This window comes from Otolemur garnettii, unplaced genomic scaffold (assembly GCF_000181295.1).
Source record: "Otolemur garnettii isolate 467f Iridium unplaced genomic scaffold, OtoGar3 scaffold00210, whole genome shotgun sequence".
Lineage (NCBI taxonomy): Eukaryota > Metazoa > Chordata > Mammalia > Primates > Galagidae > Otolemur > Otolemur garnettii.
In genome coordinates this window covers 1,948,457-1,965,930 of record NW_003852605.1, presented here as the reverse complement: position 1 = coordinate 1,965,930, position 17,474 = coordinate 1,948,457, and the positions used below count along the sequence as shown (strand labels likewise).

Here is a 17,474-nt window from a genome sequence, read left to right as displayed (position 1 = left end):
TTGTTCTCAGGGCAACGGCAGAGGTGCCTTCATTTATAATGGCTGCCAGCATCCCACTAGCCAAAGCAAGTCCACCATCAGAATGGGAAGGAGCTACAAAGTTCTACGGCAAAGGGCATAAATACTCAGAGATGTTTGGAATTCAGAGGGTTTGGAACAAGTAATCTGTCAGTCTACCACCCACAGAGACTGTTGGAGCCCTAGGAAGGGGCCTCACCCAGCCCCCAAGTGGTCAGAGAAGCTTCCTGGGGGAGATAGCTGATCAGAGTCTTGATAGCCAAGTCTGAGGCTGCAACTGGGGAACAGAAGGGTCAGGATTTTCCAGGTAGCTGGAACAGCATATCCAGAGCAATAGAGGGACAAGAGTGCTATGTTTGAAGAATGCTAACATGTTTAGTATTCGGAGGCACAGGGGCCAACAAAGAAATGAAGTTATTGACGATAGCAGGGTCTAGGTTACTGCCTTGGAGGTGTCACTGAAGAGCTAGCCCTTTAACCCGCAGGCAGGAAGGACCTGTGGCTTTGAGCAAAAAAATAGAGTGGAGGTTATGCTTTTACAAGCTGACCATAGCAGAAGCAGCAAGGCAGGTGTGTGCAGCCACTGCGTGTGAATTAAGTACCTTTTAATCTCACTGGGATAGTTGGGAGGGGCAAGGGTCTGCAGAGAGATGGCAGGGACCATTGCAGGGGAGATGCATTGCAGGGACCATCGCAGTGAGAGATGCATAGGCCTGAATCAGAGTGGGAGAAGAGGTGGGGGTCTTGTTGTCCAAGACGTTGTGGCAATAGGATAAGCCAGGTACTGTGGGCGAGGCTGAGGAAACAGTAGGACAGGTGGCCTGGGACTGCCTCCTAACATTTCGCACAGGAATTGCAAGTTTTTCTTAGTATCTCTGCTAAATAACCCAAACTATGGTGAGGGTCCTCTCTTCTCTTGGCCAAAGGAGTCTAGGCTATTTAGTCACATGAAACTAGCTCCCATCCCAGCTATATGGATTGATCAAAAAATCCCCAACCCTCTCCATGTCTCAGTGTCCCCATCCAGAATGGGGACCCTGCACTAGATGAGCTCTCAAGTTCCCAATATCTTGGCAGGCTGCATTCCATTTGAGCTGTGATCCTCAAAAGCCAAAGGCAATGGGACTGCTTATGAAATGCCCCAGGAATGTGTTAAAATACAGAGATCGTGATCCCAGAGGGTGGGGTCTGTGCATCTGACTGTTTGTGTAGCATTCCCAGTGATCCTGATGCCTGGCAGATCTGGCTGGCCAGCTGTGTCCCCAGGGCCAGGCATGATGACCCAGAAGACAGAGGAGCCTAAGGATACCTATAATAAATTTGAGTATAGATCTAACTCTGAGGGTCCCAGTTGCTCCAGCCTTTTCTGGGGCCAGGAAGGCTTCTGGAGGAGGTGACCATTAGGGTGGGCTTTTTGTATGCTCTTATTCATCTGCTTGTTTTGCTTTGCTGCGATTTGCTCCTGACCACAAAGCTAGTCCATGCTCACCTGAGAGCCGCTCAAAGTGCAGGAACAAAAAAGAGTCAAAAGAAAATCCCGTCATTCCAAACCCAGACACAAGCAGGGTTCTCATTATGTCATTAATAAGCTGTTGAGACCCAGAGTGCCATGGGGGACCTCTGTGGGCAGAGGGCTGGAGGTGACAGCAGGCAGAACGTGTTCAGAGGCCAGCACGTCGGGATGGGAAATGTGGAAACAAGTAGCCCGAGCCAGCCGGTGCCGGCCCCACACACCTTCTCTGTTTCAGGCCTGTTGCCCCCAAGTCCAGAAGGAGGTGGCTGGTCCTGGAGCCCAGCCAAGGTCCCTGAGTGCAGCCCTCACGCCTCTGTCTTTCCTTGGCCCAGGTGCTGTTTGCCCTGAACCAGACCTTGCTGCAGCACGAGAGTGTGCGGGCGGGGAGCCTGCAGGCGCCCTACACCACAGAGGACCTCATCAAGCACTACAACTGTGGGGACCTCAACGCGGTCATCTTCAACCACGACACGTCCCAGGTGAGGGTTTCTCCTCCAGCCCAAAGAGCCTGTGGGTCACCAGCTCCAAAGACCTTGAGCCAGGCCCCTATGAACCCAGCTGGCATTTTCTGGATACCTACTATGGGGGGCACAGACAGTCTTCTTTCAAACCATGGTCAGTAGGAGCTTCCATTATCCCCCTTTTATAGATGGGAAAACTGAGGCACAAGAGTGGAAGAGACTTTCCTAAGGCCACATGACTTACCTAGTTGGTTGAGTTATCGAGTTATCAAGAGCAGCAACTTGAGCCCGGCCTATGTGGCTCTGGGGCCTAGGACCCTGGGAGCTCAGCCTGAAAGACCAGGGAAGCCTCCGAGAGGTTCAGTTCACTGTCTGGGGAAATTCATGCCCAGGGAAAGAAAAGCCCATATTTACTCAGAGCTTAGACTTGAGTCCCATCCAGGACATCCTGTTTTGGTTCAAATTCTAGAGGAAAGATGACTCCCCGGCTGGTCAGTGAGTAGGACGTGTGTGAGGGGCGGAGTGTGGCTCACCCCTGCTCAGACTCCACATGCTACCTGTAGCTCTCAGGGTACATTCCAGCACACTTCTCTAGCATTCAAGGCCCTCAGGACAACCTAAGTCATCCATCCAGTCCTTGTTGCTGACCTGTGGAACTCACACCCATCCTGATGTCCTTCCAAACATCTGCGCCTTTGTTCCAGCTCCACCCTCCTCCAGGGCTCCTTTCCCTTGGCCATGGTTAAATGTCACCTCCTCTAAGAAACCTTCCAAATTCCTTGGACTGAGTTAAGTATTCTCCCAGGTACCTCTAGGCCCCTGTGCCTCCTCAGTCATGGGGCTAGAGTATCATTCATCCAAGGAAGCAGTAGAACCAGGCAGAACAGGACACTGCACACGCGCCTTGTTTCTCTCAGAAGGAAAGCCAGAGTCTCTGCACGGTCCCACTTGGCCCCTATTCCCTGCCCCCACCCTTCTTCTCTTCCCTCCACCCTGCATGCGCCTCCTTGCAGGCCTCTGCCTTTGTGCTGGCCATTCCCTCCTCCCAAGGCTCTTCCCAGGTATCCCCATGGCTCCCTCCCTCTCTGCCCCAACAGTCACCTCTCACCATCTCTGCCCAGAGTCGCAGCCTGGCCCCACACCCACACTCCCACGCCCCCTCTGTTATGCTGAGCTTTCCCATGGCCTCTGTCATCTCTAACTTACCATCCACTTGGTCGACTGATGACCGACTGTGCACTATCTTCTCTTCCTGGCTGGAACGGAAGCTTCATGGGGGCAGGGATCTGTGGTATCTGTTGGTACACCCCAACTGGCTAGAGAGTCCTTGGCTCAGTCAGGACTCAGACTGAATGGATGAAATAGTTTCTAATGCTAGATAGATAGGTATGAAAAGGGATCCATAGGGGAGCAGGAGAGAGCTGCACTTGAGAGCCTCACAGTCCCACTAGGGCTAGGGGGATTCAAGGAGTAATTTTCCCCAAGTTGATCCCTGCTGTGTGGGAGCATGGAGGATGCAGTTAGAGCCTGTGGCAGGAACAGCTAATTTAAAGGGGCCTGGAGCTAGAGAGAGAAGGAAAGATTCCTGCAAGGTGTACAGTCACAGAAGAAACTGAGTTGGCCACAGACCAGGAGGGAGAATGTCCCTGCAGAGGAAACCATGTGCAGATGAGCCAGAGGCAAGAAAGAACAAGAGAGGGATGTGGGCGAGGTGAGTGTGGGCTGGAGCCAGAGCCTAGCTGGGCCACGGGGCCGGCCGGTGTTCTGTCTGTGGTGGCCATGAGCTCCTGAGGCAGGGAGTGCTGTCCGTCCCCTGGTCCCTGTTGCCCAGCTCAGGCTGGCACGGAGCATGTGTCACAGAGCAGCTGCTGCATAAGCAAACATAGACTTGTGGTGTGCTTGGTGTGGTGTAGAGGGAAGGAAGAGAGGAAGGGAGACCTTGTCACCATGCAGGAGGCTCAGGACTCCGAGAGCTCTGACTTGGTGATGGATGATAGAAAACCCTCACACCAAGGGCCTCCTAGGAATCTGCCTCCTAGGCCCCACCTGTCATCTGCTGGGGGAAAGGCCTGTGAGTCCCAAGAAGCCAGAGTTCTGTAGCAGAGGGTGCCCTGGTCACTACTCCGGATGGCCTGGCTGTGACATGCCCCTGCTGGGGGCTGGGGTGTGCAGGACAAGACCCTGGCCAGGCTGTGGCTGATCCTAGACTGGGAAAGAGAGGCATGAGGTGGCCTCAGGGAAAGGCGAGCTCAGACTGTCTTTGAATCTGTGATCCAACCACTGATTGTTTTTTCTCATTTTTTTTATTTTTTCAAATTTATATGAGGGTACAGTTTTTAGGTTACATTATTCTCACTTCCAGGATAAAGTTCCATTTGTAGAAGAGCCCCTCACCCAGGGCGCGTGTTATACACACTCACAATATGCACATTAGATGAGATCCCACCTCATGCCCTCCCTCCTTCTTCCCCCCTCCACTTCCCTTTGCCTCCAAACTGAGCTATATTAGTGTTTTATTGTTCTTACGAGCATGTAATTGTTTATATGTTGATTTCATATTAGTATGGAGTACATGGAATATTTATTTTTCCATTCTTTCCATGTATTTCAACTCCATCCAGGTAAATGTAAAAGATACAAAGACCACTGATTTTTCTCTGGTGAGCAGAATTGCCTTGAGGGTCTCCTGACAGTTCTCGTACTTGAAGTGGGACAGAGGACTGGGTGGATTGGGCCACCTGGACTAGAAGAGCAACTCATGCCACACCCAGGGGTACACAAGCAGGATCCAGCCCCTCTGGGCCCCTTGGGAGGGGTGAGCAACCCTGGCTTCCGATATGGAAAAGCCTAGTGTCAAGAGTGGCAAAGTTAAATCCAAATTCCCACAGGGACGTGGCTGAGGTGGGGTAGTGTTTGTAGCTGGAGGCTGTAAGGCCACAGTCACTGAAGGTGATATGGAAACCAGGCTTAGAGTAGAGTCCACCAGCTGGAGATAAGGGGCCATGTTGGTGGAGAGCCTGCAGGAAAGGCTTGCTGAGCAGAGCACGGGCCACACAGTGGGAGAGCCCCTGGGGAGGGCTGGAAGCCCTGGAAAGCTCAAGTTGCAGAATGGTGTGGTCAGAGGGATGTCTGTGGATACAGTGTAGAGGGTGATAGTGAGGCCTCTGGAGACCAAGGTGAGATAGGTGCAGGGCCCAGGTTGATGATTTGGGGGCAGGGGCTAAGATGCATCTCACTTTTGCCCATTTGCCTCTGACCCCACCACTCCTACCTTCACAAATGGCCCTGGCCCTGGCCCTGGCCTCTGCAGCCCCCAGACCACTGGCACTGTTAGTGTCCAGCATCAGCAATGTAATCCCAGGCCCTGCCCCGGGGAGCCTGACCTGAGCCCCAGCCTGCCTTCAGTGTATTGTCCAAACTCAGATACTTTTAAGAGTGAAAGACCAAATACAATTCAGAGTAAATGAGTAATAGGCATGAGGCAATCTCCTCTAGCCACAGACCTGGGCTGTCCTGGACACACCAAGGCACGTGGTCACCCAGTTAGGTGCTGCCTTGGGGCTCACATACTCCTCATTGCCCTCTCAAAGCACATACCCCATAGTTTCTCATGGGCAGGCTGTGCACCTCGTCAAGACAGCAGACCCTGAGGGTGCCCCACAGCGCCGAGTCTGACATAGGATGAGACCTCTGGACGTTCTCAGGGGGTGTCTGTTGGATGAATGGGGTGCAGGGAAGGGTGTGGCCATTGAAGTCAGTGGCGTTGGCAGACCTGACCACTTGACTGTCAAACCTGACCCAGTCCTGATCATGGGCAGGAGAGAGTCTACACTGATGTCACCCCATGGCCACATCCCAACCCTGTCTAACCTATCTCCTTATCACCTGATCCCAAGGGACCTTACATGTTCTTTTTAAAATGTTATTGTGCGTCCTGCACTTAAACGTGTCAGGAAGATTTAAAGCCCCTGACAAGTCTAATGATATCATTAATTTGCTTCCACCCCAGCCCTGGCCAAAACCCAGGCCCCATGCTTGGCATGGAGCCAAGGCCATCAGCATGGAACACACAGAGTACACAGGCCAGCACTGGGCAGCCCAGGGCACCTGAGTGTCTCCAGCCTGACTTCTTTATAATGTTGAAATTTAAGTTTTGAGTTCCTGTCTTTGTTAATTTGGGGGAGGGGGACTCCCTGAAGAATGAGTGTGGTCAGGAAGTATAGGAGAAAGGGCTAAGCATGTCCACAGGTCCCAGGGAGCCTGGGATGGGGGAGGGAAGAAGAATGCTGTCTTCATGGCTCTGATGGTTCTGAAGGCCATCTATCTGTCATCCCTGTTGCTACTGCTTGCCAAGGCCATCCCTCACTGGCAGCACCTGACATCACAGGACAAAGGTGACCAAACCATTCCATGCCCAGACTAGTTGTATAATACCTAACATTGATTCAAGACTTCCTTTGTGCCATGCACTGTGCAAAGCATTTTCCAGAACTCATTTATTCCCTACAACAATGTATACTACCTCCATGTTGCCAATTTAGAAACTGAGTCTCTGAGAGGCTGCTCAGCTAGTAAGAAGCAAATGAGGGATTCCAACCCAACTGTCCTGGCTGTCTAACGATAGGACTTGTCTTCATAACCCTTGTGTCTCTGCTGCCTCTCATTCATTCATTCACTGACTGACCAATATTTATTTGCTGGGACAACATAGTTTCACATTCTCTCACATACCCAAGGAGTGGGGAGGAGCCTGTGAGGGTCATGTTTCCAGAAATAACCCTCTGAAACACCACTCAGAAGCCTCTGATGTTTCCTATAGCTGCACACTGGTTGAGTGTGCTGCTGGTCAGGGCTGTCAGTCATCCCTTTCGCGGTGAAGAGTGGAGTGAGGACTTCATTCTCTCATTTATCTATTTGCCAAGCAAACCATGCCTGGGCACCAACTCTCTGCCATCCCTGATAGGGGACTAGCATGGCTGCTATATACAGCTATGCAGGTTGTGCACTGCACAAGGTTACGGGACAACAATCATGTTATTTATTGTTTTGTTCATCCCAGAACAATGCATCAGGTCTTTCTGGTAGAAAACTCCATGGTGCACATTCTTTCACCTCCTGCCTCACTCTAGGGAGTGCACTGGTCCTTGGCCAGCAGATGGCAGGGGCAGATGGATGGCCTAGCCTCTTCAGAGTCCCTCAGGGTTCAACCTATATGACACCTCCATTGCCCTCAGAAAGAGTATTAACAACTCCACACCCGCTCTAGAAGCCATGTGGCTGGGCTGCATGACCTTTTGTGGGGCTAAACCCTGCAGGAAACCAGTATCTCATGTCAGGCTCTCCACCTGCCTTGTCCATCAGTTAGCTAGGCCTGGCATCTCAGGCTCTGTGCCCAGGTAGGTGAAGGTAGAGCAGGGGCAGAGCAGACAGCAGGTAGAAGGTGTCTTGCAAGCAAGAGCTTGGAGACTGGGATGACACTGACAGATTGTGGGGAAAGAGAAGACATATTCTGACTCACTGCCTCAGTTTCCTCAACAACCCCCTGCACACATCGGAAGAGATTGTGCTGGAACACGTGGACTTGTCATCCAGGTTGGAAAGACAAAGTGTTGGGAGTGGTGGGACACAGGAGGGGCCACCGTGGCCAGGAAGGGAAAGCACAGCTTTATGTTCAGGGTTCAAGGAACATTCACTGGGTTCACCTTCATCTTCTTTGTGCCAGGCACTGGGGACCAGGAATGCCGAAGGCTCTGCCCCTGAACCCAGGGAGCTCTCTGCTTAGTTCAAGAATTTGTTGATGCTGCTGTTCCCGGGCCACAGGGCTGGGTGTAGAGTATGGGGTGATGGTGAGGTGCCCATGGCTGAGAAGCTAAACAGTTCAGTTCCAAGGCAGGTTGTTGGGGAAGCCATTATCATGGGGGAAGTGGTCCTGGAGTCTTCAAGAAGAGATGGAGGGGTTTGGGTTATGTCCTGGGAAGCAGAGGAGTCAGGGATGGGGAGATGGTCAAGGCAGCAGATGGTGGCCCAAGCATTGGGAAAACCAAAAGGGATGGCCCTCTTCTTATCTCTGTAGGGTGATGAGGGCTGAAGGCAACCCACAATAGCACCCATCACCTCACTTAATCCTCTCATTTAATCCCATCTTACGGGGAGAAAACAGGCTCAGAACAGTTGAGTAATTTGCACAGCATCAGAATAGGGCTGAAGCCCAGATCAGCCTAATCCCAGACCCCCTGGCCTTCCTGCTCTACCAAGTACTTCAGTTGACCCCACACACCCTCCTGCTGAACTGAATTCTTGTACATGCAAGGCTGGGGCCCAGGGGTGAAGTGAGGGTACTTAGTGAGGTAAGCAACATCCTAGCCTCCCCAAACCTTGGCGTCTAGGAGCTGAGGTTAAACAGGGCGGACACAAAGCAGAGCATCTGCAGCTGGGCTCTCGTCCCGGCTTGGCCACTTCACCAGTTGTGTGACTTTGCACACATCTCTGGCTTTTTCTACTCATACTTGCTTCATCTGTAAACTAGGAACAACAGGGATCATCTCAAAAGGTTTGGGAATTGATAAGAAACATGTAGCCCTCTATCGGGGCCTCCTAGAGGTAAGTTGCCAGCCCCACCTGGCCCTGCTATGCGTGTGAATCTAAGCCCACCTCCAGCCGTAAAGAACTGAAGGCAGCCTCTGCCTTGCCTTTGCAGCTGCCCAACTTCATCAACACCACCCTCCCTCCGCACGAGCAGGTGACGGCCCAGGAGATCGACAGCTACTTCCGCCAGGAGCTCATCTATAAGAGGAACGAGCGCATGGGCAAGAGGGTCATGGCGCTTCTGCAGGAGAACGAAGACAAGATCTGCTTCTTTGCCTTCGGAGCAGGTTTGGGCCTCAGCAGGGAAGGGATAGTTTGCAGAATCCTGGGAGATGTTCTAGCCCCTCCCTGACCTCTACTTCACCAAGAGAAAAATTAGGCCCCAGAATAGAGCAGGAAAAGCCATTCTCTGCTTCTGGTCAAAAGTTCTTTCATAATGGTCCCTGTGGACAAGGGAAATGACCCCTGCAAGGCCAGGATAGCTTCTGTGGCCCCTTCGTGCCCTAGGCAGTCACAGGAGAGCCCAGAACTGAAGCCAGCTCCCACTGGTTAGTCCAGCAAAGCCAGGGCCAAGGCTGTGAGGACCACGTGGCCCAGTGGGGAGACAGTCCTGGCTCCAGATCCCAGTCCAGCCACGTCACCTTGGCTGGCACCTTCTTGAAGACTCGCTTCTGTAAGTGAGCAGTGATAGCAGTAACTATTTGAGGAATTGAAAACATCTACCTTATGGAATTGTCGTGAAGATTAGAGATAACATTTAAATAACCTGCTACATAGTAGGAACTCAAAATTGCAACAATGTTGTCACTCTCATCACACCACAGTGGGGAACCACACACTTGATGCTTTCTTCTGGGGATTTGGCCTCTTCATGAAATGCGGAGACCAGATGTTCAGGGGTAAGACTCAACACGCATCTCCCTCCCTATTCCTTCTCCTGTCATTTCCCTCCTCTCCCTCACTCTTTCTTCCCTTCTCTGTGGCTGTCCCTGCTGGGGACAGCAATGTCTACGTTGGCATCAGAATATTGTTTTTGCTTCCTTTATTAGTCCTAGCTTTTGCTCAGTAGCTGACAGCAACAAATGTTTATTTCTTGTTCATGTTACTTGCCAAAATCTGCCTTCTGCTTTGTGAGAAGAACTAAGTGAGACAGCTCAGGATGGCTCTCTGGGTCTGGCATTGTGCTCACAGCTGCTGCCCCAGCCCTGTCCTCCCCTGCCCATCACCCATGCACCACCCTCCAGGGCGACAGTCAGTCTAACCCACAGAGGCCCTTGTGTACATCCTGATTTCATAATGAAGTGTGTCTACTGTTTGAGGTCTGTCCCTCCCACTCCCATTCAGCCAGATACCTCAAGGGCAAGAGCCAGGAGTCCATCTGTCCAGGCCTCTCTTCCTTCCTCTGCAAATTCAGCACAGTAGAAGCCCCTGCAAGGGACTCAGATATGGATGCAGGCCCTCTGCAGCCAGTGCTGTGTCGTGGCCTGTAGTGGCCTCGGGCAAGTAAGTCCTTTTCCCTCTTGTAGACTCAGTTTACTCATCTGAACAAAAAAAGCCAAGTAGGATTATAGGAGCCATTCAGCCACAGGTTTTAGAGATGGGGGTGCATTCCTGTAGGGGTGTTCCGAGGTGCTTCCTAAAGGGAGGGGAGCAGCAGGAACTGGACTTGACTGACCGTGTGGTATGTCACTCTCCAGCTGTGTGACACCTGCTGGAAGATGGCGTGTGTCAGGATAGCTTGAGGATGTGCATAGCTTGGAAACTGCTCCCACTGCTCCCTCTCACTCTCACACACCTCCTTCCTGTGGGCATCAGGGCAGCATCCTGCCCTGGAACAGTCAAATGGAGAGCCAGTCTCAGTCAGCCACCCCCAGGCTCCTCCCTGGGCCTAGGAGGAGCCCCCAGGGGTGCTGTCTGTGGAAGAGACCAGTGAGGGAACCAGCATTCCACGTGCCCCACCTGAGTGCTTGGGCCTCCATCTCCCCCCACCTCCCTGCCTCCCGGTCCCAGGGCCTAGGACCAAGGTCATCCTGGGCCAAGTGGGCAGCCTTGAAAATTGCCATCCTTTTCTTGAAACCCCAAGTCTGTGGGGACACAAATGACCACTCAAGCATCGGGCTCAGAAACATCATGCTCAACTCCTATTTTTGATCTCCGAAATTTAGTCAGTCCCTGGTTGGTCCTATTGACAGGTCACCAGAAAGACCTCACAGCCATCCACTTTATCCATCCCCACTGCCATTATCTCCACCTAAGCCTGCAGCAACTCTGGCCTCCTTTCCTGGCCTCCTCTCAGCTGGCAAGCTTGTTAGGATAGGCTGGCAGTAAAGTCAGGGCAAAGTGACTCAGCTGTCCTCGACCCGCTCTCCAAACACAACAGGCCTGGAGCCACATGTAAATCTTCCTGGAAGCTGCCGCTTCTGGCTCAGCTACCCCTGGAACAACTAGCCCAATCCATACAGCAAATCTCCTCTCAACCCAAGAATTTCAAAGCTGGACAGAGCCTCTAGGCTCGAGCCTGCCCCCTCCTCATAGCTACGGGCAAACTGATGTCCACAGAAGGCAGGGACATGGGCAGAGCTCATGGCAGGTCTGGGACAGAGCCAGGACTGGACCCCCAGGCCCTGGAGCTGTCATCTAAGGGCTCTATTTTCAGGTATGGGCCATTGAGCCAGCTGAGCCAGCCCATTACAGAGTCAGCATACTGGTATGGACAGCGTCCACATGAAATCTGGGGCAAGAAAAGTCCACCCCAGCCTTGTTACATTCCTATGTTCATGTTGTTCCCCACATCCGGTAACAGGCTGCAAGATTTACGTGCAGGGCTGGGGCCAAGCACTCCCTTGGTAGAGCGTGACCTGTAGACACGCCTGCTCGGCTCTTCATCTGTGGGCCTTGGGGCTCTGTGGGACTTTTGTTGCTCATGCCCTGCCAGGACCCCCAAGGCTCTGTGGGCAGGAGGAGGGGTCTGCACTTCCAGGAATACTCCTGGCCTTCCCCCAGGCACGTGTCTGCTCACTCAGAGTTCTCTCAGATCCAAAGTCCATGGATGTCTCTAAGAAATCTTAGGATATAGAGGCACCATAAAGACTCCTGGCCACTCCCAGACCAGCTTGCTGGATGTCCAAGCCAGGACCCTGCCAAAGTTCTGGCTAGCTGATGGCCCTAAGCTCTGTGGCTCTGAAGCTCTGAAGGGACCACACATGCAGAGGAGAGAGAGTGAACCTCCACCCACCTGGCTCTGCCAGTGCTCATGATGACCCATCCCCACCCATTCCAGCCCTAGAATCCCATCCTGAGAGCCCACAAGGACAGACTGGGATTCCCAGAGCTGATGGCCACCTGGCCCTGCCTCTGTTCTGCTCTAAGGGTAAAAGGTGTGGAGTTGGGAGGCCTGGATGTAAAACTGAGGCCCTGCCACTATCAGCTAAGACCCTGGGAAAGCCATTTTGCCTCCAGGGGCCTCAGTTCCTTATCTGTAAAATGGGGATAATACACCTGCCTCTTGGGATTGTGCTGGGAACAGTCATTTTAGATCAGAGTTCAAATGCTCTACTGTGCTAGAAGGATTCTTATCATAAAACCCTGGCTATGTGCTGGCCACCATTACAGCCTCCCTGATTATGTTATCTCCGATCTTCACAGTAACACCATAAGGTTGATTCCACTATCCTCATTTTGCAGATGAAAACTAAGCATGTATGGCTTCCTCAAGACCATGCAGTCAGACCTTTGACATGAACCCTGGCCTCTTGGATCCCAGTTCTGCACATGATGCCTTTGCTGTATACATTCAGAAATACCAATGAGTCTGTGGAAACAAGAGTCTGTTTAGCTGGCGCATCTCCAGAAGAATGCTCTTAGCGTCTGTGACATTCCCGCAATGTGGCGCTATGTGACCTCTTCTGGAGGTTATTCTTCTGGTTCAGGACAGATGGGGTGCAGGCATGTGTGACAGTTCTGTGCAGTCCTGGGTGGTGTTTAGGGTCCCAGAGGAAAGCTTTACCTCTCGGGAAGTGGCCAATTCAAGCCCAGGCATTCTGGAAGGAGGCAGGTTGCTGCCAAGGAGGAGTGTGTCAGCCCCAGGGGAGAGAAAGGCTGTTGCCCAACTGCTAGGCTCATGCAGCTGGACAGGTTGAGCCTGAAGGGGCCCCCAGGGTCTTCTAGTCCAGTCACTTGCAGATACAGGTCCTCAGATTTCCTCTGATCTGCAAATAACTGAGAAAAATAAGTCATTAGGTGGTGAATTTTTTATTAGCTAAATTAATTCGATTTACAGGCTTATATTCTGAAATTGTCCTTTATCTACTGTGTTTGAAGTTACAATATCCTTTATGTTAAAACAGTGATGGTTATAGATGGCAGTAGGGATCTTAACATCCTTACTTGTCAAAATCAAAAGCTGGTGACTGTATTGTTCTCCCCACCTACCGCCTGTTTTTATAAGATGAGAAAGAATTAAGCATGCTTAAAACGTGATGGAAAGAATACACTCCGATGGGTGAGGCTGATGATATTTGAAGGAGAGAAGGGCAAAATGACAAGCTGGGGCTTCCAAGAAGGCGGAAAGGATAGCCCTCAGGTGCAGAGTTTATCCTCGGGAAGGGGAGGGTACCCCTCACCTGTAACTGCAGGGAAGCAGGGAGGAGGCAGCAGGCTGGTAATTGGATGGTGGAGAGTGGAGCAGATTCCTAACTGATGGCTTCTAAACAGAGCTCCACTCTCTGAAGCGGAGGAGGGAGGGTTCTTGGTTTGAAGAGGGGACAACATTTAACGTAAATGAAAGAGAGAACTGACCAGACAAGGAGTTAAGTGGATTTCATCCAATGCCTAACTGTGATCAAGTGGCAGTGGCTGCCTGGAGCGCATTGGCATAAAGCAGTGGTTCTCAACCTCCCTAATGCCACGGCCCTTTAATACAGTTCCTGTGGGTCGTGACCCACTGGTTGAGAACCACTGGCGTAAAAGATGATAAAACCACATCAGAGCTCAGCAGAGAAGAGATCCTGACTGTTTTGTTTTTTTTTGTTTTGTTTTGTTTTTATCCTGACTGATTTGTAACGTCTGTTGGAAACCAGCACCAGGGCACAAGCTTGCCACAGTCTGCACTGTCAGTGCTAGGAACATGGGGGTGCTGACCAGCACTGGGGCCTATGAACTTGCCAGTTGCAGGTTATAAGATTTTCTCCAGCAACAGTGAGCAGCTAGGGAGCATATGTATATGCTGTCCCCCCGGCCTGTGTCCTGATGTTATCCTAGTACCCACCATTCAACAACCATCCTATTGCATGTGAACTACTCAAGGACAGGGCCCATACATCTCAAAAATGCCAACACTCAGAAGATATTCTCTAAAGGCATACTGGGCCAGATTGCACGGAATGAAATCCATTCCATTCAATCATATGGAATCTCCTGGGCCCCAGGCCTCACAGGGGCAAGGGTGAGAGAGTTAAGTCCTAGGCACTAGAAGAAAATGATAATTTTATCTCTGGCTCTAGAGAAACAGCTTTTCTCAGGTAGTTTACTTATTCAGCCATCCATTCTTTTTCTGGAATAGAATGAGTTATGTAGGCACTGGAAGAGCTGGATTGCAGGCATAAGCCATACTTAGGGATGGACCAGGTAAGAGTCCATTCACTTCAAACTCTGAGAAGCAGGGGTTATCACACATTCCATAATCCTAGTGTGCTGTCATCTGAATATAATTCTAACTCTGACATTCCAGAATCCCGTTGCATGGTTCTGGCTTCCTAACACTCCAGCATCAGCGCATTCTAACATTCTACCATAGTTTTCCCAACCGCTCTTAGATGCCTTAGGAGGAGTATGGAGCTAACAGCCTTCTAGGACCTGAAAATCCCTCCGTGTAGGGCTTCTTCCACCTGCCCCACAGGAAGCAGAGGTCCAGGCGGACAGCAGGATCTCAGCAGTTAGAAGGCAGGCAGCGTGAGCACTGGAGATGGATGCTGGGTCTCTTACCCCAGAGCCCGTACATCCTGCACATGTGGCCCCCGGGCCCACTCCAGCCTCTTCTACCCCACCTGGAGTGCTCTGGACCCATAATCAGAAACATGCCTGTGGATCTGGGACACCAAAGATTAGTGGTGATGACCCAGACTTGAAAGAAGGGAGAGATATAAGCTCAACGTAGCAACAACTGTTAACATTTTTAATAACAACAGCAGTTGCTCCCTGGACAGTAGACACTAGCCTGCTTGAAGAACACTCATATCCTTCATAAGGCACCCACATCCTCCATACGGCACCCACATCCTCAGTTCTTATTGGAGGGTGAGAGGAGGGTATTTATCGTTCCATTTGGCAGATTGGTAAATCAAAGTATGGATAGGAAGTCAGAGTCTCAGATCTAGAGTGAAATGATGGTTGCACTGTTCTTCTGGATGGCCAGCCTCTCAAAGAAAAGCATCCATGCTGTTTGGGCCTTTGTGCTGCTGAGAATGCCCTTCCCCTCCTCTCTGGGCTCCCACGGTCCTCCAGGATTTTGCTGTCACAGTTCTACTTGTGGTGAGCATATTTGTCCCCTCCCAGTCTAGGTTGACCACTCCCAGAGCACTGAGAAGGTGCACATTACCTTGTGTTGAATGAATGAATGAATGAATGCACTGACCCTGAGGTCTGTGAGCCGGAGTGCCCCCTGCCCCTACATTACCCTGCCACAAAGCCCAAACTAGAACCCACATCTGCTGCCCCCGTGGTGGCAGTTAGAAGTTGAGACTACAAATGAAAAGATCCAAGAACCACCTGGAAAGAGAGGCCAAGGTACTGCAGAGCAATCCACAAAATGAGGCTGGAGAAGGGGAAAGAGAGGGAGTTGCTGCTAAGAAGAAGGGTTTTAAGGGAGAGAAAAGCCATACGGGAAAGAAAGTAGGGCAAGATGAGGGCTAAGTCAAGGACAGGAGGGTGGAAAGGGGAGACAGCCTAGTGTCATGGAAAGTGCTTGCATTCTGAGACTGTCCCTGTGTTGTTCTCAGAGCATCTTCTGCCCCATGTGCACATTGAGGGGTGTAGATGGAGTGAGGTCTGAGTCCCTTCAGCCCCAGCATTCAGCAGCTACATGTGTGCCTGGCAAAGGTCTGATTGCACAGTCAAGGCAAGTCTGAAAATGCTTCCTGGAAGAGGTGAGAAGCGGTTGAAATTTCCCTGCTGCGGGTCTAGTTACCTCCTGCTTCCCATCTTTGTTCCAACGGTCCTCTGGACAAGACCCACAAGCACTCCCTCTCGCCATTTCTCCACTTGGTGGCCTCAGGAACTGCAGCCTTTCAGAGCTTATGGCTGGACATAGAAGAGCGGCTATAGTCCATGGAGGGACTTTTTCACCTGAAAAATGAGAGGCAGCCCACACCAGCCGCTGTCTCCTCTCCCTGGCAAGCGCCCACGGCCTGCCACACTTCCCAGGCCAGAGCGGAGCACCACAGTACCCGTAAGTGTTCCAGAGTTTCTGACTGTGCTTCAGAGGGCCCTGCGGCCCCACCATACATACATCTGGCAGCTGGCATGCCTACTGTGGGCTGCAGTCTTTGGCCAGAGTCGCCATTCCTGTTTCAGCCCAGAGCATCCAGCCAGCCAGAGGAATATCCGTCCCCTCTTGGCTCATCCCTAGTTGGAGCCAGCCCTGACCCTCTGGAACAGATAGAATCAAGAAGAATGGACTGCTCATAGCCCAGGCTGGGTCTCAGTGCTGCTTCATTGTGAATGAGGATTTATGGATCTCAGCAATGGGCTCAGCACTCCTCCTGGGAGAGGCAAGAGGAGAAGAAAGTGCCCTTTCAGCGCCAGGCTGAGAGAGTTAGAGACCCAGCATGATCCTTATGAGAAGTGACCGTGGGCAGATCAGTGGCTTAGCTTCTCTCCGCCCTGGGATTTTCCCTCTGCCGGGGAGCCTGAGATGCAGCCGTCTGGCACTTGTGTGGCTCAGGGCCTGGCCGGGCTCAATCACTCCATTAATGGTAGCCCTTGTGTGGCCCCTTTTATTTCCAGGAGCCTGACCCCTCAGAGCCCAAAGTCCTTAAAGACAGGACTCTCACACAGGAGAGAGGAAAGCACTGGGATGGAGGGAACAATGTACTTTGTGGCCTCTGAGGACCCACATGGGACACTGCAGGGAAACTCCAAGAGCCAGATTCAGTTCCAAGTGACCTTGAGGCTCAGGAAGGGCAGGCCCCTGGGGCTGGGCAGCAAGGAGCTCCCTGGGCTGGGGTGCTGTAATTCTAGGAGAGCAGCCTCTGGATGGTATAAGGAGTGATTGTTGTGGCCACAGGATCTCCGGACAGTGCGCTGCACCCATGGTTCACGCTACCCATCATAGGCTCCATCCTGACTTGACCTGGGATCATCCTGCATTTTTGCTTGGCTCTGGAGAGGTCTGCCCCAGAGAGACAAAGAGCCACATCTGACTCATCTTGGGGTCCCCAGAGCCTGGTATGTGTCTGACATGTAGCAGGACCCAGTAAAGGCTTATGGAGAAAGCACAGTGGACTTCAGGCCCTAAGAACACCGGCTGGTCCCACCCCCAGAGCTTACGCCCTCACCAAAGGGTGGAAACTTCTGGCCTCTAAACCAAATATTAACTGAAAGAGGATCTAGTCCAAAGATTCATACCCAGAGGACTTAAGAACCAAAAGGGTTTGCTGGGAAGGGTGGTATCTTCTAAGAGGAAGGCGACAACTCGGGGAAAATCCTCAGCCTGGCAACTCCCAGACACACATCAGAAGCAGATCCTATCCCCAGAGAGAGCCTGGCCTGAACCTGGGGAGCCCCGAACTTGGCAGCTGCCTCCACAAAGTACCCTTGATGTGGGTATATCCTGTGCCACACCTGCCTCTTTCTGCCAGTATGACAAGGAACAAGTCCTGTTACCCTCAGCAGGGTTGCTG

At 51.9% G+C, this 17,474-nt stretch overlaps 1 protein-coding gene across 1 annotated transcript in view; it reads left to right on the top strand.

The window, feature by feature from the left end:
• The window catches only part of TRABD2B (TraB domain containing 2B), a 221,086-nt gene that overhangs the window by 184,908 nt on the left and 18,704 nt on the right, over positions 1 to 17,474 (top strand). The window contains exons 3-4 of the mRNA XM_003801432.1: positions 1,864 to 2,010; positions 8,690 to 8,864. Coding sequence (XP_003801480.1) covers positions 1,864 to 2,010; positions 8,690 to 8,864 — 322 coding nt within the window. The remainder of the gene's footprint in view (positions 1 to 1,863; positions 2,011 to 8,689; positions 8,865 to 17,474) is intronic.